This window comes from Lipophrys pholis (genome assembly GCF_963383615.2).
Source record: "Lipophrys pholis genome assembly, chromosome: 15".
Taxonomy (NCBI): domain Eukaryota; kingdom Metazoa; phylum Chordata; class Actinopteri; order Blenniiformes; family Blenniidae; genus Lipophrys; species Lipophrys pholis.
The window spans coordinates 8914048-8938750 of record NC_137642.1 but is presented as its reverse complement, the minus strand read 5'-3'; the positions used below and the strand labels follow the sequence as shown (position 1 = coordinate 8938750).

The window sequence follows — 24703 nt, the reverse complement described above, 5'->3', positions numbered from 1 at the left end:
ATCAAACAGCCGCCAAGACCCCTGAATCAGGCATCCAACATTAAAGACAGACTATTACTTCTCCCAAAAACTAACCAGCAGTGTGGAGAAGAAGAGAAGAAAAAAGAGAAACAGTACTTGATTTTTACCTCTTATGTATTTTCTTTTGAAAGACAAATGCATCCCATTTAGTCTTTTTCTTTTTTTTTTTGTATGTATAAACAAGTTTAACCTTCAAGAAAAGATTGCCTGAAAGTGAGCACAGACTTTTCATCGGCATCTATAAGAGCAGATCTTCACCACACATAAATTACAGCCCTCCAGAAACAACTATAAACACTTCAGTTCTTCGATGTGGCCTAAAAAAAAAAGAAAAGAAAAGCAAAAACCCCAAAAAACTGTGTGCGAGCTAGTTAGTTTCTGTCCCACCGCGACCTGCAGTCTCCTCTCTGAATCGTCCTCATTTAATGAACACAAGCTTATTTAGTATCTGAGCGATCCCAATGATTTGTGAGGAACACCAGTGGAAGTGTCGAAGGCTTTTTTCTTTATTTTTTTTATTTTTTTTATTAACAAGACGTCTGCCTGACTTTCCTTTTACTGCTCTCCTTTAATGGCGCTCTCGCCACAGCCTGTGGTCTCAGTCATGCTGTCTTAACGCTGGTTTTCATGCACCACTAAAACCAACAAACTACCATCGGCACATGTTCAAATATCCCATTAAATGTAGGAGGTCTCTTTTATGCCCTTGTTAGCCTATTACGCACCGTGGATGAATGGAGAGTCTGGGCCACACTCGTGGCAACGGGCAGCCGCCGTTTGCAATTTATTTGATCCGCTAAGAAACGGAGGTGAGATGGCGCTGGAGTCATCGCTGATTTCTGTCGTCAAAAGCAAGGGCCCGTCAAGATGTTCGATAGTCATGGTACATGCAAATCAACACACTTCCAGGCGGGAGGATTTTTAGTAAAGTGAAGAAGAAAGTATGTAGAGCTGAGCTCTTGCTGCATATCGTGTCGTTCATTAAACATGTGCACACTGCAAAGATCTCCAGAGACGAGGGGGACACGTCTCGACTTGATTGTAAATAAAGATGCATCAGAGTCTTTCAGGTCGGATAGTCGGAGCGTGAAAACAACCCCCCCCCCCCCCCCCCCCCCCCCCCCCCCCCACACACACACACACACACACACACACACACACACACACACACACACACACACACACACACAGACCCAACACCACCCTGCTCTGTCTCCACTGCCTGTGGGTTTGTAGTATTTATTGGGCTTCACAGGAAACCCGCTGTGTCTTCTACAGTGCAGACATGTTCAATAAGACCGCGGGAACATTAGGGACAGCCTTCAGTTGTCTGTGGGAGAAGTGGGTAGAGAGCTGAGAGACACACTTAGGGGGGGGATGCTGTGATCCTCACATTCAGCTTGAAGCACTAATACAATTTGGTATGCTTCATCTTATGCTTATGCTATGTATACATCCCTCACTGTTTGCCTCCCAAGTGAGCCGACTTTTAAGAGCTAATTAGCTTAACTGACTTCTAACTTTGCTAATTTAATTTCAGTGAGAGTGAAAAAGTTGACTGGAGTGATATGACACAGAGGAAGTGGGAAAGCAGTCTCCTCTGCAGAGTCCATTTTCTGACCTTCAGTATGAACCCCCCCAATTCAGTTTTTTTTTTAAATAACATTCCCATGTGGCCAGATTGCACTGGACGAGTTACTCATAAACTGCGTGAGAACGTCTATTATTGATGCCCTGTCTGTGGCTTTGGTCCTGTTGCAGAGGTCCTTTGGGGGAAAGCACATCCACTCTCAGGAAATGGAGTGAGCTTTTACTACTTCTTGCCAGCACTGTCCACAATATTTAATAGTGCTGAGGCTTCCCTGCGTTTTGATGCATTAATGGGGCCTTCAGAGAGAAACATGACTCACGTTGTTGTCCCCTCGGTTTGAGTGCATTGTGAAAGTTAATTAATTCATTGATCGGGGTGATGTTTTGCATATGACCTGGAGGTCAAATTAAAAAAAAAAAAAAAAGAAAGAAAACTATACAGACTACATTTGATCTAATTGTTGAGATGGGAATCATTTCTATTTGCTGTTGCAAGGCTGTGATGCTTGTTGTGTGGCGCTTGATTTGATCAGATTCTCATTATGCTGCGCTGATGATCTTTTCACAGGAAGTAGTCCAGACAGAGCGGAGCACCATGGGACGGCAACCCGACCACCGCGCTTTGGGACCACCATACCTCTGATGCTGCAGGGGAAAGAGAGCAGACCTCTCAGCCAGCTCACGCCCGGGGTAAATACTCACAAGACCATTTAGCAGCACAAGCTTATTGGTCGTAAGCAGGCTGAGACGGCAGCTGAACCGACGCCAGCAGTCTAAGCCAAGTGTGGATGTCTGTCTTTCTGTTTGACATAACCACAGTATATGATTTCCTCCTCTGCTGCTTGCTTACTTGATTCCCTTCAAAGGCTGTATTTTTCCTGTTTTCCCCTCGTGGTCTAAACTCTGTCGTGATTCCTCCACTCCCTCTCTCCCTCCGCCTTATTTTGAATTATTTCCTCTTTTGTTCTTTGACTATGATCTTGCCCTGTAGGCAATCCAGATACTGGAATTACTCCTGAATCGCAACCTTTTTGACAGTTTTACAATTCAGCAGAAACCAGACCTGAAGAGTTTGACCACTTTGTAGTATTTTGCATACTATGTAATTTCCTTTCTACGTCGTACCGTACAAGACTAAAATATGCACAGATGCATCCAGTCGACTTATCTGTTTGTGGAGCCCTCCGGTTTGCGTTCTCAGGCAGGGAGAGCGAGCATGTCCCACTTACCACAGCTGGAAAAGAAAATGTTTGAAATTCGGCATCCCCCACCACAACGTTAGGGAAACTTTTCCAGAGGAGGGAAATGCGTAGGTGTTGAGAAACTCCCTAAGCAATCAAACATTTTTCCTGGTCTAGGGAAGTCACCATCTGAGAGAGCTCCTTTTTTTTTTCTCTCTTCTCACAGAGTCAGTCAGCAGGAGATCGCAATGATGTTAATTACATGAACATTACAAACATGTTTCACAGACATGGGGGAAATGAAACCTCAAGCTTTATGGACTTAATTATGCACTCATTTTCAAAAACGTAAGAAAATGCTTCCTCCTCCGCCGCCGCGGGCACGCATGCATTTTCTCTTCGGCAGAAACAACAATTTCACTTTAGGCTATCTCCAAATTGACCCCCTCCAAATTAAAGTGACCACGAGGGCAGCTTGTGATTGTCTTATCAGAGATTGCAGTAAGCTTTAAACCTCACTGGGTAACAGATTTATAGAGCTATTTCTTGTGCTGATAGAAGGTTATCAAGAAATAAAAGAATTGCACGGCCATTACTGACAGTCTTAGCAGAATGGATAGACACACACACACACACACACACACACACACACACACACACACACACACACACACACACACACACACACACACACACACACACACACACACACACACACACACACACACACACACACACACACACACACACACCAAAACAGTAACTCAGACAAAGAGCTTCGGAATGACGACAACGACAAAGTTATTGGCCCGAAGGCATCGGTCAGCGGTCCCAAAAGAATGTCACACGGAAAGACCAACCAGTGCATCTCAAATGTCAACTCCTCACACATAATCTCTATCTGTTCCTCATTCAGCACATCTATATATTTAAGTATCACTACAGGTTCAGATGCATGAACCTCTTTTGTCTTAAATTTCCCATCTTTCTGTGATAAGATGACACGATGGGTATCCAGCACGGACCTACTCTGCCTCTGTTCTGCTGAATGAAGGCTGCTTCGCTCTGATAACAGCGGGTCTCTGAAATGCATGAAGTCATCTGAGAGCTATTTGTTGGGAAATTGGAGTTCTGAAATTCGATAGAGGCTCAAACCTCCAACGACGCATTTGAGAATGCCAGGGGGAAAAAAAAAAAAGGAAAAAAAAAAACTTCTGCATTATTATCATCTTGGTGCCGAAATAAGTAGCATCAAAACACTCATGGATAGTGGTCAGAGGTGTTTCTGCATTGAAATTGCCTCAGAAACTTGTTGCACTGAACTTATGTTCTCGGTTCACTCTAAAAATATGATTCACATCCCATATGCTGCAAATATCCCCATCCTCTGTACCAGTTGTTTTTATCATAAAATAAATAAATATATATAGAGAGCCTGTTTATGTGATGCAGTGGTAACTGGCAAAAGCAATCTGAGTTATTGGGGAGCAGCTATATTTTCAGATTTATAACTACTTGAAGTGCAGCTGAACAATCACACATCATTTCGATAAAGACGTGAGTCACTGGGTTTTTCCATCATGCTATTGCACGCATTGGAGGCAGTTTTTCTTTTTTTTTTTTTTAACAGAACAACGGGGCGCTGTAAATGCGGTCACCTTGCAGAGTAGTTGCAGGTATGCAGCCTGTCGCCTGATGTTCTTCAGCTAATAGCTTGGTCTGGCAGGTCCTCGTGTCCTATGCAAAAACTACAGAAAAAAAAACAACTTGCTATTGAATAAGAATTTCAATGTATTTGCTGTAAAATCTCTCTATTAAAAGTCACATAATGCGGAACGTTTATTATGAAGCTACATAATACACTCAGGTATGTGCGGTATTGGTCCATCTGTATTTCTCACTGTCTGCTAAATCAAATCGATTAATTCATTCCGTTGTGAATAAATTCAACGCACGAGATTCTATTAACATTCCAACTACTTTGTGACGGCATCATTAGATACATAACGCTTGTTCCATTTGCCCCTCTGGGTCATGCACAGAGGATGTGGAAACTTTCTTCCTCTTCCTCTAACGCCATTGTGTCTTGGAACATCCTGCCGTGCGTGCAGTCTCAAAGTAAGATGAAGCCTCCCTCAAAACGCTGATCCACGGACAGGATGGGTGAGATCGGGGCAGCACCCCCAACGCTCCTGACATCTCCTTGTGTTTCAGATGCATCCTGCGTCTCTCCAGCTGCTGGTCACTGCGGAAGGTGAACGGCTCGTCCTGCTGCTGGAGAAAAACGAGTAAGTTTCTCCTGTGATCAATTGCAACGTCCCTTCCCACGTTCACTGTAAGCACAGAAAGAGAGAAATCCAATTATGAAACTTTATATATTTTTTTTTATGTTAATTACACAGAGCCAGATAGTAAGAAACACTTACTCTTGACTATGGCTGGCTGAGTTATATATGCAAGAGGAGGAGAAGTTGTATGAGCCTGGGCTATGATATCGTGAATTCAAGGAAGGGGAAAATAATATGTCCCCTTGTGATTGGACTCTTTTATGGTTCAGTCCCTCTGAAGGGCCGAGAGATGAAAGCTGATATATATATATATAAAAAAAAAAAAAAAAGAAGGCAGAGAAGAGCTCGGAGGACGTGCTTGTCGTGCCCTTCTTTTCTCTTTCTTTCTTCTCATCAATGCTTTTCCTTCCATGTGGCAAAAAAATAATACGGTCAGCTCTCAAACGCGGGGTCGGGATCATATGGAGTTCATAAATATGTAGATACACACACAGATACTCCCAAACTGTGTCATATAGAGTGAAAATATCCATAAAGAGAGGGGAAAGAAAGATTGCTGTAGAGCCGGAAGACAGGGCAGGTCACATATCCTGAGAAAATTTACAATCTCACAAGATGTCCTCAGTGATTGTGTTCTTGTTTCTGCCACTATTTCTTATTCAGGGGGAGTGGAGGCATAATATTTTATCCGGCTGCTGTGGGATACAGATATTGACATAGAATTGATGGGCTTGGTCTGCTACTGGTCAGACCCCCATCAGTCGTAACTCTTGAACAAACTCGCATCAGACTACAGAGATTCAGAGTGTCGGATGGTGTCTGAGTTTGAAAATGAAAAACAGACACTGCAGAAATCCAGGGTTTCCCCCTCAGTGCATCGCATGCTCGGCAGGCCGTCGGCTCAGGCTGACCACCGTACCAGGCCTCGGCACTGGATGTCTTTCAAATCAAGATTAAACTGGGCACCGTGTGCACAGTTTGATCGTCGGGATAAATGTTGGTGTCACCAATGTGGCACCATCTGTTGTCAAGCTGAGGCGCTGAGCTTTTCATCCCTGCCTATATTTTCTGGAGGCATTCCTAATATCCAGAATATCTATGGATGAATTGTGACATTTGAGAGACCATTTTAAATGAAAACAAGTGTAGAACATAATAGGATTTACAAAAATGCGGTACAAACCAAGCATTTTTCCCTGTTATTGTGTCTCTAACTCCTCCTCAGCAAAAAACAGGAGAGAATCTACAGGGAGTTACAGCCTTGTTTTGGTGTCATTTATCATCGTGTGAGCAGCATGTTAAGCAGAGGCGAAGGTGTTCAAGGAGGTCACCAACATTTCAATAGAGGTCAGAGCCCAATGCACAGCAGTTGCACTCATATTGAGGAATTTTGATCCATATATTAGAAATACAAACCTCAATTTGTGAGTGTAGCAACTGTTCTCTACGTTTGACTAAATAGTCACTACATTTGTAATATTTAACTGTTGAATTGCTAAAATCGTATCTATTTTGGACTCACCAAATAGGAAGAAGAGCTGAAATCTAAATCTGAAGTAAATCTGATCATTTAATTATCATTTGGAAAGAAAAAGCAGCGTGTGAGAAAGCTGGGAAAAAAAAGACAGCCGTGTCCAGATCCAATCTAAACCACTTCCTCCAAAACCTGAAAAATCTCATTGCATCAATGCTCCTGTCTAGAAAATTTGCCCCGCTTTAAAAAAAACAAAAAAACAAAAAACTGTCCTGACTAACCCGTCCGTTCCTTGTTTTCTGAGTGACCTCTGGTGACCTCAGCCTCAGCTGTGATTCATCTGTCACCAGCCGTCACCAGCCCGGGAGCACGTCACCATTCCCATCCGGGCTGTTCTCCGTCAGGCCAGATGTGTCCTCTGATATCGCTTCACCAGTTCAGCCAACCCAGAACAGGTGGTCTCTGACCTCTGTCTGTCTGCTGTGTCCAAGTTGCATACGTTCAGTCTGGGGCAGAGGAAGAGACGAGAGGGCACATGGAACGAAAGGCCTCCAGGTTCCGAGAGTTAACGGCAGCGTTTCCCATTTTTACCCAGAACTGCCCTTCTGGCTTCACTCGCAGATGCTCACTGTCAGCATACATTTCTTCAGTGGGTTTATATTTTTATGCCTCTCTGCAGTTTATATTTAGTGCTTCAGGCCTGTAAGAAATAGGGTGTCTTTTCCTTCTCCTTTTTTTTAAGAAACTTGATAGAAGGAATATGTCTACGGATGTGTCTGATTTAATGAATAGCTTCCGTCGGGTTAAAGCCCCTACTGCGAACATATTTTATAATTTAAGGCACCAAGCAGTGTTCGGACACTCAAAACGATTTGCTTCTCAGCCAGTTTTAAACATTGCTTTTAAGTAATAATGCATAAAATTGCCTAAAATACTGTAGTCATTTTCTATGGTTGATTATGCTTCAAAATAGCAGCTAATGTACTTATAATGTTTTTTGGGTTTTTTTTACATTTTATTTGAATGACTTCATGAGACAATAACATTATTCACACTGAAGCTTTGGATTTTTTAAAACTTTATTGGAAATGATGAATGCGGTATCAAACATTTGGAGGTCAAACCTTTACAGTACGGAGACTAAAAGAAGAACCGAGCACTAGTGGAGGAGGACAGATTGAAATGCAGTGCACAGACCTCTGGAGCGTTAAGTTGTGCCTCTGCGTGCTGAGTTATTGCAGGTTTTCGATGAAGCCTCATCCTTTTTTCTTTTTTTTTTACATGAATCTGCTGAGCCCATGCAATTTGCTCATTTGGCACTGCCACACAGTGCACACCTGTTCCAAGGCCACTGTGAGATGATCTTTGTGCTCACCAATATAAACACACTACCGGATCCAATTAATAAACAGTTTGTTAGCCACTTGGCAACGTCCCACAAATACTTGGCCACTTGCAAGACAAGTACAAATTTACTGACGAAGGAAGTCAGTGGGGACTCACTGCATGCATGTGTGTGCGCGGATACATGCATGTTTTATAGGTGGAATACACAAAGCTTTTAGCAGGGTTTTTTTTTGGGGGGGGGGGGGGGGGGGAAACCTTGTAAATGTCACAGTTTATTTCATATGGTTAAACCTCATTAGACTGGTAGAGGCCATGTTTCCTGTGTCCTTGCCAGCCTCTGGGATTTAAACCGTTGAAAAAAAACACTGTTTAGCCGAACAAGCTCGTTTTCACAGACTTTGTGTCACTCTTACCAGGTATTAGCACAAGGATCGCCATCACAGTTGTCAAAAGAGGTTCTCGTCAAATCTCAGCACATAGTGTTTCTTTGTGAATGCCAGTGACAAATAATCATCAACTCAGAGTAAATATTTGTAGCTTTGTACTCCGTTCTGAATTTCAATTTCTTCAGGTCCGTGCTTGAGTTCCTCTCGAGGAAGTGACTTAAATAAGCCTTTCTTCTTTGCCATTTCCCCATGTGCTGGCTCATTCAAACCCAGCAGTGCAGTTAAACCACAGGAAATATATGCCCATTTCCAAAGGAGTGCTGGAAATGACTGTGTCATACACAGTATTTCAGGCTTGATGTGTTGCACAGTCTAAACGGAGCCGGACAGACGTGAGGACGTGTGCCAGCAGCAGCTGCTTTGAAGTAATGCATTGATCAATGGCACAGTTGCCCAGCTTCAAATGATTAATGGTAGTCGTATGGGACATTCCACATTAGTCTTGATTAAAGACTTCAATAGCAGTGTCTGGGGGACAAAGGTGTGTGTGTGTGTGTGTGTGTGTGTGTGTGTGTGTGTGTGTGTGTGTGTGTGTGTGTGTGTGTGTGTGTGTGTGTGTGTGTGTGTGTGTGTGTGTGTGTGTGTGTGTGTGTGTGTGTGTGTGTGTGTGTGTGTGTGTGTGTGTGTGTGTGTGTGTGTGTGTGTGTGTGTGTGTGTGTGTGTGTGTGTGTGTGTGTGTGTGTGTGTGTGTGTGTGAGGGAGAATAGGTAGAAGGACGTGGCAAAGATTTACAGCTGGATCCAGTCAGTGATGTATTCTCGAGTTTGAGTATTTATTTGTGCTTTGTGTGACCCAGTAGTGAAATATATATATATATATATATATATATATATATATACACACACACACACACACACGCACACACACGTTTTGTGCTATTATCGACGCAATTACATGCAGTAGTTTTCGACCCTACCCTAAAGTTAGTTTTAAAAACTTCCTAACCCAAGAGTGTCGTGATTTTCCTGATGGTAACTTTGCTGAGGTCAAAACAAGGACAAGAAGTCCCCATATTGTGGGTGTGTGAATAGATTTTCTTCCCCAGGTAAATTATGTACACATGCACACATGTTTGTTTTTTTGGTTGTTTTTTTTTTAAGATATGGCACAGCTCAAAATGCCCAGATGGAAATAAGTTATTTGCATTTTTAATGAAAGCCAGATCGAGTCGGGCCTCGGTTGGAAAGCTTCTGAATTAAGTACCTGTGTGAGTTTTCTTAGGTTATTAGTTAGAACGTTTTCATTTCTAAATGGTAAAATACAGCACTTAGTTTTACTTCAACAAGGGAATTACTGAGTTTTTCCACAAAGACGGCTTCAATAAAACTGCCTGATCAGCCACCATTTAAAAAACTAAAGGTGTATAATTAAGGATTTTACAGGTCAAGTGTCAACATTTCTTAAATGTCTGAGGATCGTTCTTCAAAACCCCTGCCAATTCATCACATTTCATTTCAGTGTCACTCGATGGTTTGCCTGATTAATCTCTTTTGCGTCTTTTGTGTTCAATGCTGCGCCAACATTGCTGAAAGTCATTTACTTAAGGCATACAATATGCTCTGCCATTGTGATATTGTGATTCACTCAGTCATATCCAACTATAAAATCTTCCTCCTAAAATTTCTCTTTTCAGCTTTTCTCCTTGAAACACAATGAGCTGGACGTGTCCGCGCTCGAACTGGCTTTCTACACAAGACCATACATTTCCCAGTGAGAGCATATCCTTTCATTCTTCCGTGGCAGGAAAGAAAAGAGTTAACAGCCCCTTTGAAACACATGGCCACATCTAAACAACATCATGATGTCTTTTTGGACAAAAAAAATAAAAAAAATCCCCATAGCAACATCCTTGGTGTGTTTTCCATGAGAAAGAAGAAGTCACCCCCATTTTCAATAACTCGACTGACAATGTCATGATGGACCGTGATGTGTGGTACCACAGAGGGGGTGTATTATTATCATTACCCAGTCAGTTCAATGAGCAGAGTCTTGGACCAGACAAAGAGAGATCCCAGGTTTCCTTTGCACTTTAATTGGATCTGTCACGAGTATGCGATAAGTTGAGCTATGTGTGGCTCCGTCTGTTCCAGCTGGAGTTCCTCATCAGGCTTGTATGTGTAGCGACTCAGCAATATTGCATTCCCATGCGGTCTAAATAAACACGTGCCGACCTGGTGACATCAGCAAGGTCAGGAACGGGGACGGACGCGGGATGTTGAGCGGCAGGAAACTTTACAGGCAATTCTTTGACAGTCTTTTTCTCTCCTTTTTTTTTTTTTTTCTTCTTCTGCCGCTGCCTCTCGCACCGGCTCTTCCATCACTCCCACTCCCTCTGTTCCTGCAAATCTGCAATCAGGTTGTTGTGATGCTTTTCTTCCTGTCACGTCCCACTGATTCTCTGTCTACATTCAGGTTTCTCTACCGCCATCTTCTCCTATACTTTCCTCCCACGCTCTCTGCACAGTCGTGTTTTTCCCTGAGCAGCCTCTCTGTCACCACGCCACCTGAGACCCTGTCAAAGTTACCAGCAGGGCGCGTTGGACCTCGGGCGGCTGTTTGGTGCCAACGTATGTGTAACTTGGACTCTGGTGCCAAGACTCTGTGTGAATTTCCTTTAGGTGCCAAAGCATTTTGTTTTTGTCTGTCGCAATCACTTAATGCATTATTAGGTGAAACACCAGTTCACCTACAGGGGGTTTACAATAACAGTTTCACACTCACTTTGGTTTTTTTGATATTTTTTTTTGTGTGTTACCCCCTGATTTCCTGGTATGATACTCTATACCCTCAGAATGAAAATACTTTATTTGCGTATCGAATGAAATTTAAGAATTAGAGTCACAAAGGGGCCACATCAGAAATTCAACCCATTGCAAAAAAAGCACAAACATAAAAACATTGCGCCATCATCTTCAGAAAACTGTTTGGCCCAGTCGTCCCTCCAGCAGGCATCCTCACCATGCAAACAAAGCTCCAGTAAACACAGTGCATCCGCATGCAGATATTAGTCTGCTTTCCTGTATCGACGCCTCACAATTTACCACCCATCCTTGCTTTTCCAACCCCGGGCTCTTCTTCACGCCGGCTGTGAAGGCCGGTGAAGCTGAGGTCTCTCGGTTTGGACCGCGTTGCGGCAAAGTCACTGTAACCTCCACCGGGAAACTTGTGTCGGTGGGCAGTCTTCCAATGTACACTGAAACTGCCGACCACATGCATAGCCGCTGGGTCTCTGAGCACGTTTAACGTGCTCGAACTTACACAAACACCCGCAAACATTTGCAAAATAAAACAAACAATGGGCAGGTTGGTGCGTCACTGTGCTCAGAATTCAAAAGATCGGTCACAATTCAAAAGGTCCGTGCTACGTTTTGGGAGACGGTCTACGTGAGACGTTTGTGTCCACTCTTGAGAGTGTCTTCTAAATAGGGTTTGCTTTAAAGCTGGGCTGTTCTACCTCTTGACAGTGGCAGACTTCCCTCCGTTTGCGATGTAGGTTAACTGCAGTAAGTGTAGGTCATTTACCTGCTGCAGGGTTTCTGGAAGTGTCAGCCTTTGAAACAAAGTGCTCGTGAGATGAGATCTACCCACAGGTCTCCTTTCTCGCTATGGGTGTTTGACTATCGGCTCTATTTTTGGGGGGAATTCCACCACTCCCCCCCAACCGATGACATTGTGGTTTTTGTCGAGCTTAGACCACATAGTAATCGCATTTTGCCTCCTGCCATCTTTAATTAGTTGGCTGAAGAGGTTGTGGATAATGCAGAGTGCCCTTGGGGAAATTTGCCAAGTCTTGAAGGACACAAAAAGAGAGAGAGAGAGAGAGAGAGAGAGAGAGAGAGAGAGAGAGAGAGAGAGAGAGAGAGAGAGAGGAAGGGGAAGAGATTCGTCTCAGGTGTTGCCTGAAAAAAAAAGATTAGAGTGGTAGTTTTTTTTTTTTTTTTTTTTTTTGGCCTCTTGGATCAAAGCCAAGTTGCTCCAAGTCTTTCTCTTCAAGTCATCAGGGATTTTCCACCCCAAGTCCCCCTTCTTTGATTCACCCCTTTCTCTTTGCCTCCCCATTTCCCAAGGGTCTGATTGAATTCTATCGGCAAGTTTCAGATGAGTTTGTCATGATAATATTTGTACGTAAATTTGTGATTGAGCAGCTTCAAGTCTATTACAATTTAATTGCCTTACACAGAAACTCTTGTACATTCTAATCATTGCTAAAATAGATTAATGGTTCATTTTGCTAATGCAACATGTCGAGTCAGAGCGTCATCTTTTTGTTCCCAACCACATATATATTTTTAGGGTTTCGCAGCAGGAAAAAGGATGTTGGCGCCACAGCACTTAGCCACTATGGTCAGTTTGTGTTTTAGCATTTTTTTTTTTCCTCCTGCGAGACCCTTGATGGGTCACCCAACAATGGAAGTGAGCTGGTTGGACCCAGGACGGATAAACATTTTACTATTTTATATCTGAGCACTGTGCAAAGAGGATCTATGAAAATAGGAACGCATAGGTGATGCATTTGCGGCTTTTTCTACAAGCTCTTTGAAAAGACTGCTGCTCTTTTTATTTTAAATTAGACTCAGTGATATGCCCAGTGCGACGCAGGCGAGGTGAACCATTACCTTGGTGTTGGTGAGGAGAAAATCTATTATCGGTGTTGGATTGTTTTGATGCGGTAGAGTGGGGCGACAGATGTTGATGATGCATAATATCCATATTTATCACAGGCATCATTCATCTGCATCAGCAGAAAACACGCACTTGAGTGTATGATGCAGGAGTGATTACATTACCTCGCTATACATAGAGAGATTTGTCAAGATAATAAAATGCACTTGTGATTCGTACATCATATTTTCATCCGTCTACGACGGGACACAGCCATTAGTTTACACTATGTGATTGAATTACCCTTCCTCGACCAGGGAATCAGTCCACAGTGGAGTGTATCATAATCACATCTCACACACAACCTCCAGAAATCTTCAGCCATAAATGCAAAGATGCGAGTTCCTTTTTCGTAGGAGAAATTGCTTTGTTTGTATGATTCACATCCTCCCCTGTAACTCAGCTCAGTCCGGAGAATTGGTTAATTGTGGTGGGGTCATGAGAAATAAGTACTTTTCTGCCTGAGACTGCAAAACTCAGCAGCTATTGGACTCTCTTAACAGCAATTGTCCATTATGGTTGGATCTAATCTCCACCAAGAGTCCGTACAGGTGTAATAAGTTACAGATTAAATAGATTAATGCACTTGAGGCTGATGCTCCCGAGCTGAAGCTACAAACCTGCAGCAGTGGAAAGATTATACGAGTTGTAAAAGTTGTAAATCTATTCAAATAGATAGCCTTAATAGAAATGAGAGCAACACAAGCACATGTCAAGAGGTATGTTTTGTATGCACAGGTCACATTCTTCACTTTACAACACAAAAGCTTTTTTCAGTGAACCACAACGAAAGCGTTTCAACTGCAAATGCATTTCTACAAAGAAAAATTGGTCTTGAAATTTCATTTGAACCATTATTTTTAGGACTTGCTTTCATCTGTTTTAAAGAGCTTAACGCCCCTGCAATGTGACACTCACCAGATTTGTCTCACCACAGCATGAGTTATGCGTGCATGCGAGGTCGCTGTACAAACACGAGGAAGTGTGTGTGTTCACAATAAAGGCAGATGTGTGCTGGGAGCCCAGGAGGGCAGGATGTGTGGCATGTAACATCACAGATTGAGAGGGAATTCTTCTATATTCAATATAATATCACATATACTGGCATGCAGCCTCTTGATTTGCTTGGAAACTAAACCTTTTCATGAATACTGACACTGTGATTTAAAAAAATTAAAATAAAAAATGTTTGACGTGGTCTTTTATGAGACAAATTACTAAGATTTATTTTTTGTGAGTCTGTTGAGTTGATTACAACTACAGTGTTGGCAGTGTGATAAAGTCTATAACAGTTTATAATGCATCAAACAATCATATAGCTGTAAACCGGAAATTAAATTAAATATTCCATCCATTTATTCTTTACAGCTTTATCAAATTCAGAGTTGCTGAGCGTTTGAGCCCATTGTACTGCAGCTACAGCCTGCAAGGTATCAGTGGGCAAACGCAGAGAGACACTCACACACACATCACACACACAGGCTCCTATGGTAAACTAGAAACTGGAGTAATCTCCATATTTGGACCCACGACCTTGTTGTTATGAGAAGAGGGTAGGAACCACGACATTACTGTGGGCCTCTTAAACCACATAAGGTCTGATCCACTAAACGCTCACTGCCGTCAGCAGATGTGCTGCTCTAAAGCATTTCTTCAGCTGGCTCGCCATAGGTTTTGTTTATGGAGTTCATTGGAAGATATTTTCTGTGTTTCTTCTCAAACATTGACTTTTTATCATATCCCATGTTCCTTTTTTTATTTTTTTTTATTTGCTAAATTCATATTCATTTGCTGTAGCGCTTATATATATTTGATAACTTCTGTGAAGGCAAGCAAGCGAACACAGACTCAATATCGTTTCCAACTAATCCCTGTCGTGTAAACAAGGTCTAATGAAGGCAAAACCTGAATTTAATACTCCCGTTTGTCACCATGTCATTATTCTTAGTCACTCGCAAAAGTCCAGCAAACTGAAGCCACAGTTTATTTACACTTAAGACCCAATTCACCAAGAACATAAACAAAGCAGCTTTCATTTAGAGCCATAACTTCCTCTTTCCTTTTGTAAATATGACAGATGTCTGAAAATGTTTTTTTTTTTTCTCAAGATAGATCCTCAGTTCAGTTGACTAAACAAGCTTGTCAGAACTGTTTTACTTTTTGTAAGCAACTCTCAAACAATGCATGCTGGGGAGTTTGCTAACAAACTATTAATGTCCCCTTGGAAATATTGTTTAACAAATCAGGTTTAACAAACCGAAAGGCAGAGAAATTGGTTTTGAAATAAGGCCTCAAAGTTTAAGCTGAACAAATTAAAGCAATTTAAAGTAGAGTAAAGAACCACCTACAAAAACTACTGTGGGGGGGGTCTAACGTATAAATTGTTCCCAATATGCATGTCCTGCTGCTGTCCTTGCTCGTCATCAGTCAAGTTCTTCTATTTATTTATCTTTGTGTGTCTGTTTTGTCTGCAAACTAATTCAAATGTTAATCTTCCAAGGCAGCGAAGATGGGTGTGCCTAGATCTATTGGGCAAATAAAGTCGCCACCTTCGAAACAAATATGTTTTATCACATGCATATTAAACACAAATTTTTATTTGGGATCATAATTCATCATTTAACCTTCCCGGGTGTGTCAGGGACAGGATGTGGCCCACGGTGCCAAGCTCTGTTGTATGTTTAATAGTGTTCCTTCCTTCATGTATTTTAACAACATTGCTACTTTCCCAGATCTCGGTTGACACTTTACTGTTATAATAACCAATAGAGAGGATGCCCAAACCCATAAAATTGGACCAGAGTTGTAAACGTGATTTGAACTTTAAATAAAGTTATTACTCTCTCATGATGCAAAGATATGCTGCAGAGTTAAACCCCCTGAAGATCAGCAGCATCCTTTCTAATCCTTTTACAGATCTTACTGTGAGGCCACGGGCTTTATGACTTGTACATCCTGCGGTCAGCGGCTGAATAAACGGAGAGCAGTAAGTGTGTTTTAGAGACTGGCGGGCTCCAGTCCGTCCCCTCTCCCCCGCAGGTATCAGTGAACAGCTGGAGCCCAAAACTAGAGCCCTGATTAACTTGAAAGCATTTTGTTGTTGTACCACCCATAGGCCATCCAATAATTGACATCTCCCGCTCAATATCCAGCAGCCATGATGACTTATGTTACACCGCATCAGCATCAGTGACAGATTGCTCACCCAAATCCTTATGCTAAACTGATACATCAGTGCCAAGTGAAAGTTTCCATCCCCAGCATGTTTGCAGGGTAATGGACTGAAGAATGACAGATTGTATGCTATTATCTTATTGGAGAATCAGTGTAGCATGCATGAAAGTGTAAAAAGTGGGTTTAATGGCGTGAGACATCTTTTAAGAGGAGGGGAAGAATGCTACATGCGGCCTGGGACTGGAAAGACGGCGGTCTGGGATGTGTGCTGGCTTCAGTCTGGTATGATGAAGCAGTTGTTCTCCTTAATGCAGCCTGTTTGAATTTGTTTGCCAACTTTTGAGATTCTAAAGTGAAGTGGACGTTTTCAGATGGCGTCAGTGGACATGATTGTGGAAGGGGTGGAGCTGAATTTAATAGATTGATTTATTTTTTTTATTCACATTAAAGGAAGCATTGACGGGCTAAAATGCATTGAAGCAAAATGAAAGACGTTTTTAATGTCTTTTTTGCTCGATGCCTATTTGCATATTTCCCCTGAAGACAAAATAAAAGTGTGACTTAACAACGAGGCTGCCCAGGGGAGCCACCGTAGATTAATTGAACAGATAAGAACCCTCTGGCATTAACATTTATGCATTTGTTTACTCTTTTTCAATGAATAATAATAGGCCACCTCCCTTGAAGATCCCAAGTCTCTCATTAGTTTTGGTGTGTGGCTTGTTATGGATGGGAATATTGAAGCAGGGAAGGCAAAAACCAGCTAATATCAGTGCTGTAAAGAAATATTAGTCAAGTTTTTGAAGAAAAACATAATTTTAATGAAGAACTGATGCTTCTTGTTCCCAGTAGCATCAGTTTCAGTATGAAGATAAGAGAAGGTCGAGTGCACTTTTGTTGGGTAAGGTACAAATAACTCCCTGACATTTGCAGTGCTTTGTTTGTAATTATTAAGTGTAGATCTGAGCTGAATGAATGGTTGTGTAATATTTTGTGAGCTGTGTGAGTCCCTGCTGACATTTTTAATCATATTCTGTTTTCATCCCTCTAATAACTGCCAGTATCTCCAGTAATACTGAAGTACAAGACACTATCTAAAAAGTTTTCAATGTGTATTACATGGACGATATTTAATTTTTTTCATCCGATGAGCCAGTGTAAAAAATAATGTTTTTAAAACAAAGTTCTTCCTCCGCCCCCTTGGTATTTGAAGCATAATATTTGGGATAAAACTATGTGGGATTTTCAAGAAGGCAGTATATTTTCGGCGTGACCTTTATTGGCCATGTTAACTGGCTGAATATTTTCATTATTCATAAGGAAGCAATGTTAATGGGTTATTTATGAGGTCAGTGGGTCGTAAATTGTGTTTAAGATATAACCGCATTAGACTAAACTTAAAACTTATCCCTCACATTTAATGTGGATGCTGTTGTAAGCTTGGAAGCTTGTAATACTTTACGGTATTACAGGAGGAAAACACAGGAAAGGGAACAAAGCTGTTTAGCTGATGTCCTTCACAGGTCCCATGCTGTCATAAGTTACCGATAACAGAAATAACAACATGAAGTTGCAATCATGAATGCAAATGGGGCCTTCTTTTATATTAGAAAATTAGAACAAAGCTGAATCTGAATGTTTCACATCTCCCAGTCTAGGTTGGTAGAGGATACTGAGTGATGCTCTTCGCATTAGTTCACAGTCATGGGAATCTTTGTCTGAATGCTTACACCACAAGGAAATTATGCTTCAATGATCATTTAGTGGCTGTGTCTTGCCCTCAAGCATTTTGAGTGCATATTGTCCTCATCCGGTGGCGGGAAACACACCGAGCTCCTTTGTGCAAATATAAAAGTGATTTACTTTGACCACACGTCTCACACTAACGGCGGTGTGATGTTTAGCTGTGCAAGCTTTGCGCATTAATTACAACTAACAGCCTCAGCGGTGCAATATGCGGGCAGAATATAAAATGCCAGAGACGGATTTTGCACGTGACAGACAGGTCGAGTCTGCGTTATAACAAACGACTGTGCCCGGAAAGGAATAGCAGGCGACTGGCCTCAATTCGTGCACAAGACTCACTCTTACTCCAGCACAGATGACAGCCTTTTCCCTCCCACTCATTTGACTAACTATTGCCTTTAAAGGGAGCGGAGGGAATATGACATCATGCTCTTTGTACAGTTACAAGAAAAAAATATGTTTAGTGTGGGAATCATTTAATGGTGTTAAATATTCCGGCCGTGTAGGCCAGCGGCTATGAAACGGTTCATTCTTTCACGGCTCGGCCGTGCCTTTGCTGCTGAGGTGGGCGCCGCCACATTTTGCGGTCGAGGAAAATAACAACAGCGATACAGCTTTGGTACGAATCGCAACGTTTCGTGCCTAAAGTGAAGTGTGCTTTTCATTAGAAGTATATATAAAAAAGAAAAAAAGGGTTTTGGGGGCCTTTACTTCACGGTATTTGTAATCCTTGTTTTGTACCTGCAGCCTTTCATTTTTATCAAGACTTTTTAAGAGTCTGTCCTCATAAAAAGCAGTGCCTGTAAAAAAAATGAAAAATAAAAAAGAAGTCTGATGAAAAAAGAAATAGCAAAAAGCATGAAAGATAAGGTTACCACTCCCTGCAATAAAAAAAAAAACAACCTTTTTTATAAATAAGTGCTCGAGATATAAGACCAGTACAAATTGTGAGGAAGAAATTGATTTCAGTGATCTTGGGGTACTTGAGACGCCTACATGTTATACAGGAATACAGTCGCCAATCATGCTGCGGAGAGAGCTCCAGTCCTGTATAGCGAAACGTCAGTGTTATGAAAGTATATCCTTTTAGAGGGATCTTATCTACGTATATCCCATCAGTCACTGACCACCGTCGGCCTCTTGTCCTCCAAGGAGAGAAATGATATGACCTTTATGTGTCATCATCATTTTTCTTCCGATTGCTTTCCGTCGAGCCCATATGTTATATTTTATGGCGGCCACTTTCTTTTCTTTACTTTACTCTGTAACCAGTCAAGAAATCACATGCTTCGATAAAAAAAAACTGTCTTTGACCGACCTGTGATTGGCTATTTTAATAGGGAGTGTGTGTGTGTGTGTGTGCGTGTGCGTGTGTGTGTGTGTGCGTGTGTGTGTGAGAGCGAGAAAGAGAGATGGCCTCCAATAGCTGTATCACTGTATAATGATTCATCACTCACCTCTGCTTTCCAGCACAGGGAGCCTGGGTTTCTCCCTCTGCGGTTTGTTTCACTCATGTGATGACTTCACTCGCCCGAGGCATCACATCACACACACGGCCATGAAGCCTGAATTGAGCGACACAGACAGAGGATGCTGTTTGAATATGTGTGTAACCTCTTGGTGACTGAATGGCATAAAAAGAGTTTTTTTTATTTTTTATTTTTTTGTAAATGTTTTTATTTGGATATGAGCAATAAACCAAACACAGTATTTCCCTGTACTTTGTGTCCCTGACCACTCGTAGAGTCATTGGCGCGTTGATGTCTGCGGGGCTTTTCTTTGCTTTTATCTCAGAAAACAAACTTTGTAGGAATAACTCAGGAGTCGGTTGTTTTTCTTCTCTCCCCCCTCTTATCAGAGCATTATTGTTGGACCTTTTGTGAACTCACTGCAGGATGATTGCAAAGTAAACAGGCGGCTCTCTTTGTGAGATAATGTGGAGATCCTGACTCACACAAAACGGGCAACCTTTGCTTTTGTTTGTCAGTGGTCAAATTTAGATTTTCTTTGAGTTTAAACTTCTCTGATTTTCGGCGACTACCTGCTGGAATATTTCTGTTGGAAAGTTTGAATCCTCCTTCTCATGACTTCATAGCTTTAATAACAGCCAGTGTTGTGAATGAGGGATAATGAAACTTGTCTTGAGGGCTTCTGGACTGCAGGCTTTGACATATTCCTTTTCCGATAAAGACCCTTTGACATCTACCAGGTTCTACTTGGTTTTGAGAAAAGGGACTCGTGTCATAACAAATCCTGGTTGCCTCTAAAGCAAGATTAGGACTCGCAGAACCTGAGCCATGAATCATCACAGATAATACAATATGAGGTTACTGTTTTGCCACATTTTGAAGCAAAAAGTCCCAATATGTTGATGCTGTGCATGTAAAAAGATTTCAATAGAGTCTTGACTTTTTTCTGATCATAGTAGTTGTTTTACTTCAATAAAGCAGTGCATAAAGTAACTTGTGTCTGTCTCTCTCAGTTAGGATGTCTCATTAATGCTCACACAGCTCTGCTATTGTAGTTGACTCTGAATTGGCTCATCAAGTTCAGACGAGGGTAAATTAGTTAGTTGGAAGTGAAATGGAGGGCCGCACAGTGTTCTGGTCCGGTTGAGTCAGTAAATATATGAAATCTGGCAATTGCAGTCGAAAATAAAGCTTCTCTCCACACGCTCCAGTGTTTCAGCAGTGATGCAGGACTTGGCATCACACCTGATCTGGAAAGAAACAGAATCATGAACTAATAACGACGGGAACAAAACCCAAACGAAACAGCTGAGGTAAAGTACTAACGAGCAAATCGCAGCAGGCAGGCCTTATAAGGGTAAGTCAGTGTTTATTTAGGGTTGAAAATATATCCTAAGTATTGTCGGGACAAAGGTTGTTTTGGGTTTTTTTTCTTCACAGTTTTCTTCATCTGTGACAAAAATAACAATTGATAACTTCACGGAAACGTCAGTAATGGCAACAAACCTTTTTGTAAAAGTAGTCATTTACCAGCGTATTATTGCCAAAACGGACTGGCATCGCAGAAACGCTTTAGTTAGTGACTGTTATTTCCAATACTGCTCATTACCAGGCAGAGATCAGCACACTGTGACCTGATTCCCTAATTTTCTGTGAAACACAGTTCTGCCACATTATAATTCAGTGAACGTGATAAAAACCAGCCTTGACCTATAAAGAACTGATTCATTTTATGACTTTTGCATTTTACAGACTTGCAGTGTCGTACGATTGGAATCAAGAGAGGCTCATATGGACACGATGTCTCTTTTACACAACCAGTAAAGTGGAGGCACGCCTTTTAATTCTGCAGTTTGGGGATTTTTTATTGTTTATTTTTTTTCTGTTTTGCTTCCCCTTCTCTTCCCCACCCTCATCTCTGTCTCGCCCTGTGTTTTTTCTGGCTTTGCTGGCTTTGTACACTCCAGTGCACCCACCACAGCCAAGCCTAAGCTGAAGGGACACTGAGCTGTATGTAAATCAATTTGGAACGCAGCCGTATGTGGAAATAGAATTAGACTTGTCAGCCACACCTCTTTAGTTCGTCCTCTCTTCTTCATCTCTCTCCTCTTGCTCTAGTAGTCTTTTTTTTTTTTTTTTTTTTTTTAGTTTGGGGTACGCGGCCATAAGCAGCAGCTATATAGGAAGGCTTGGGGTTAGGCTTCTGGGGGAAGAGGGGATTAAAAGAAATCACTGAAGTTAGCAGTCTTCAAAGGAAGCAGAGAGACTGCGAGAGCAGCCATGTTTCTCTCAAATGGTTTCATGCTCAAGGGGATTTGTGTAATGGTGAATTATTACATGAGGCATAAAGTCCCATATATGTAAATGACTCTCAGCAATTTGAATTTGCACTCTCTAGTCGAGATGTCCGACGGAGAGACGATATCAAATACAAAAATTATGTAAACAGTGAGTGGTGGGACCGGTTTCCGCCTTCATCGATTATGCTGCTGTGGTGAGTCGGTCTGCGCGAGGTTTGATTTGTGCCTCTTAGATAAAGCCCATCGAAAACACATGTCTTGGTACGGCGACAGCAGCAGTTCCATCTGCCCTAATTTCAGATATGACAGAAAGTCATACAGTATCTGCCTGTTTATTTTTTATGCGGCAGAAAACGGAGGAAAGATTCTGGATGGTGATGGTGGGCAGTAATGAGTTTTTCTGTTGCACAGTCTGCATGGCGTCTGCATTGTACTACCCACATCTAAGACAGCCTTTCATTGATTGTTTTGGATAAACTGTCGGCCATGTTAGCAATGCACTTATGCCGACAGATGGAAATGGAGCGGTAACATACCCCATGTTCATCGGAGACATCAAGCATCCCAAGTTGACGGTTATAGATCAGCCGTCGCAGCAACACAACGACTGTTCTCGCAAAACACACGGGGTGTCTTTTGATTGAGATTTACTGCAGGGCATTTTTCAAATAGTGCATCATACCCCTAATTATATTCAAACAATATAAGCAAGAGAATGTACCAGGCTCAGTAGGCCAGCTTGGAAAACTATTATTCATCTGGCTTTTTAGAAACAATCAATAATTCATGCAGTAAATTAATTTTCAGGGAAGCTGAATTAATTCCGAAGAGCAGTTTGCGAGATGCTGAATAAAAGAGATGGAGGATTATTTTAGAAGACAAATAACGGTATTTTCTGCCTCCCAGAGGTGCTGTTAAAGAACCCGTCATTCATCACAATTAACCTGGGTGACTATTAGTGAATTGCTAATTAGAGGTTTGACTGTGTCTAATGAATCGTAACACACACTTTGGAGCACTCAATCAATAGTTATCGACTTGAGCAATTATAGGAGATTTATATAAGGTTTTAGAGGGGGGGGGGGGGGGGGGGGGGAATCAGAACTTTTCGCTGTCAAAAAAAAGTATGTAGCTAGAAGTACAGTGGCAAAGACACACCGTTGCGCCAGAGGGCACTCCATAAATCATTCTACAACCTATTCAAGAGCTCCAGCTGCAGAATAAATTGACAGTTTGAGGCTGAAACCATCATTTCCCTCATGTGCAATGAAGACATGTTGAAAAAGACAGTGTCTTTGCACATTCACCAGAAGCTGTGCATTTCCGTTCCATTCATAAATTTTACCACCTGTCTCTTATAACGCACTCAAGGAGAATTTAAAGCAGCACTTGGAGAGTTCATGCTGGGTTTCTGGTGACTATTTAGGCCATTTTTAGACATTTTCTGTCTTTGGTGTGCTCTATTTAAATCACAATTGATTGGCTGTGTGTTCCTCTTGACAAAAAACAGGGATGGAGGTGGATCATTGTGGGTAAGAAAGTGGGTGTAATCACATATAATTGTTCTGATATGCTGGAGAGAAACTGCACAATTTCCCTCCCCAGCAGCTTTGGATTGAGGTAAGAGTTTTACCGAGACATCTAAAGTGAAGTGAGGGTAACAATACGCTGTCAAATGTCGAACAATTTCTTCACCCACACAGGGGGCTTTTTCTCAATGATTGTATCGGTTCAAAACCGAGCTTTGCGGGGCAAAAAAAAGAATAACAGAGTTAACTGATTTTCAGCGTGGTCATTTCCAGCTTTGTGAGACACAACATGGAGCCGAGAGGTAACCAGCAAAGGCAGAGGATATTCTCCTCAAACACACAGTAAACATTCGCATGGCCCCACAAACTCCTGTGTACTCCTGCCAAGGAGTTGATCACAGGGAGATTCCACCATGTAAATCCTGCGGCTTTTCTGCAGTATGTGTCATGGTAACAGAGGCCTCGCTGCCCTAAGCTGGCTTTTCCCAACATGTCCCCAAAAAGTACGGCACGGGAGCATTTGCTCGGAATTACCGCTCACATGACACAAATCCCGTCGTTTCTGCAAACGGGGCATTTTGAGTTTGCCCTCCTTTCAACGGAAATGTCATCGCCAGCGTCGAGTCCGTGCTGTTAGGAAGTCTCTGTTTATCGGTGTCACAAGGCCGCTGCAAGTTCAGTGAAGAAAAGATAAATATTCCGCGTTTTTCCATTAAGCATACATGACCCTCTGATGTCTCATCCATTTTTAATGAGACAGACGACCTCTTCAAAGTGATCACAGGCCGCTTGGCTTATCAGATTAGGTTCATAGCTTGCTAATGGCATGATAAGGCACATTAAAGAGATAATATGTATTTAATGAAGTTAAATGTGGTCAGATGCAGGACACGGAGGAGGGACCCTTTTTTTTTTTTTATACAGTTCATCAAATAAATAACTTTAAATATCCATCGAAGATATAAAATGGTTCAGAAATGTAGGGGGGGGGGGGGAGTGCATTGTTTGCTGAAAGCTGTCTCATCTAATTCTGTTTTTTGGCACATGCAAGTTGTGTGGGATGGCACAGCATTGGTGGGATATGTGTGATTCCCACTGAGGTCTGGCAAAAGCTACTTCGCAGTTTTTAAATCCTCTCCATCTCCCCTTCTGTCTTTACGACAAGACAGTTGTCTAATTAGGGAACAAACTTACAGGAGACTTTCTATTAATTCCCTTCTTTTCGCTGTTCTCATGCTAAATTATAAAGTCCACTATATGTTGATGTGACATCGGAGGAGTCTTTGTTTCGCATAACTGTGAACACTGAATTTAAAACTGTTTGCAGATTTCTTCATGAGGCATTCATAAAGACAGTGAAGCTGGTGTCAAATTACAAGAACCTGACTTTGCCAGCTTATTTTTAATACAGAAACCGAGCAAAAGAGGAGAGTTTGTGAGTTATATGTTATTTATGTTATATTTGTAATGTAGCAA

The 24703-nt window shown here is 41.9% G+C and overlaps 1 protein-coding gene across 2 annotated transcripts in view; it reads left to right on the top strand.

The window, feature by feature from the left end:
• Positions 1 to 24703, top strand: part of adam12b (ADAM metallopeptidase domain 12b) — an 88312-nt gene that overhangs the window by 12967 nt on the left and 50642 nt on the right. For both annotated transcript variants that reach the window (XM_080481136.1, XM_080481135.1), the window contains exons 2-3: positions 2180 to 2301; positions 5007 to 5080. In XM_080481136.1, the coding sequence (XP_080337262.1) occupies positions 2180 to 2301; positions 5007 to 5080 (196 nt within the window). The remainder of the gene's footprint in view (positions 1 to 2179; positions 2302 to 5006; positions 5081 to 24703) is intronic.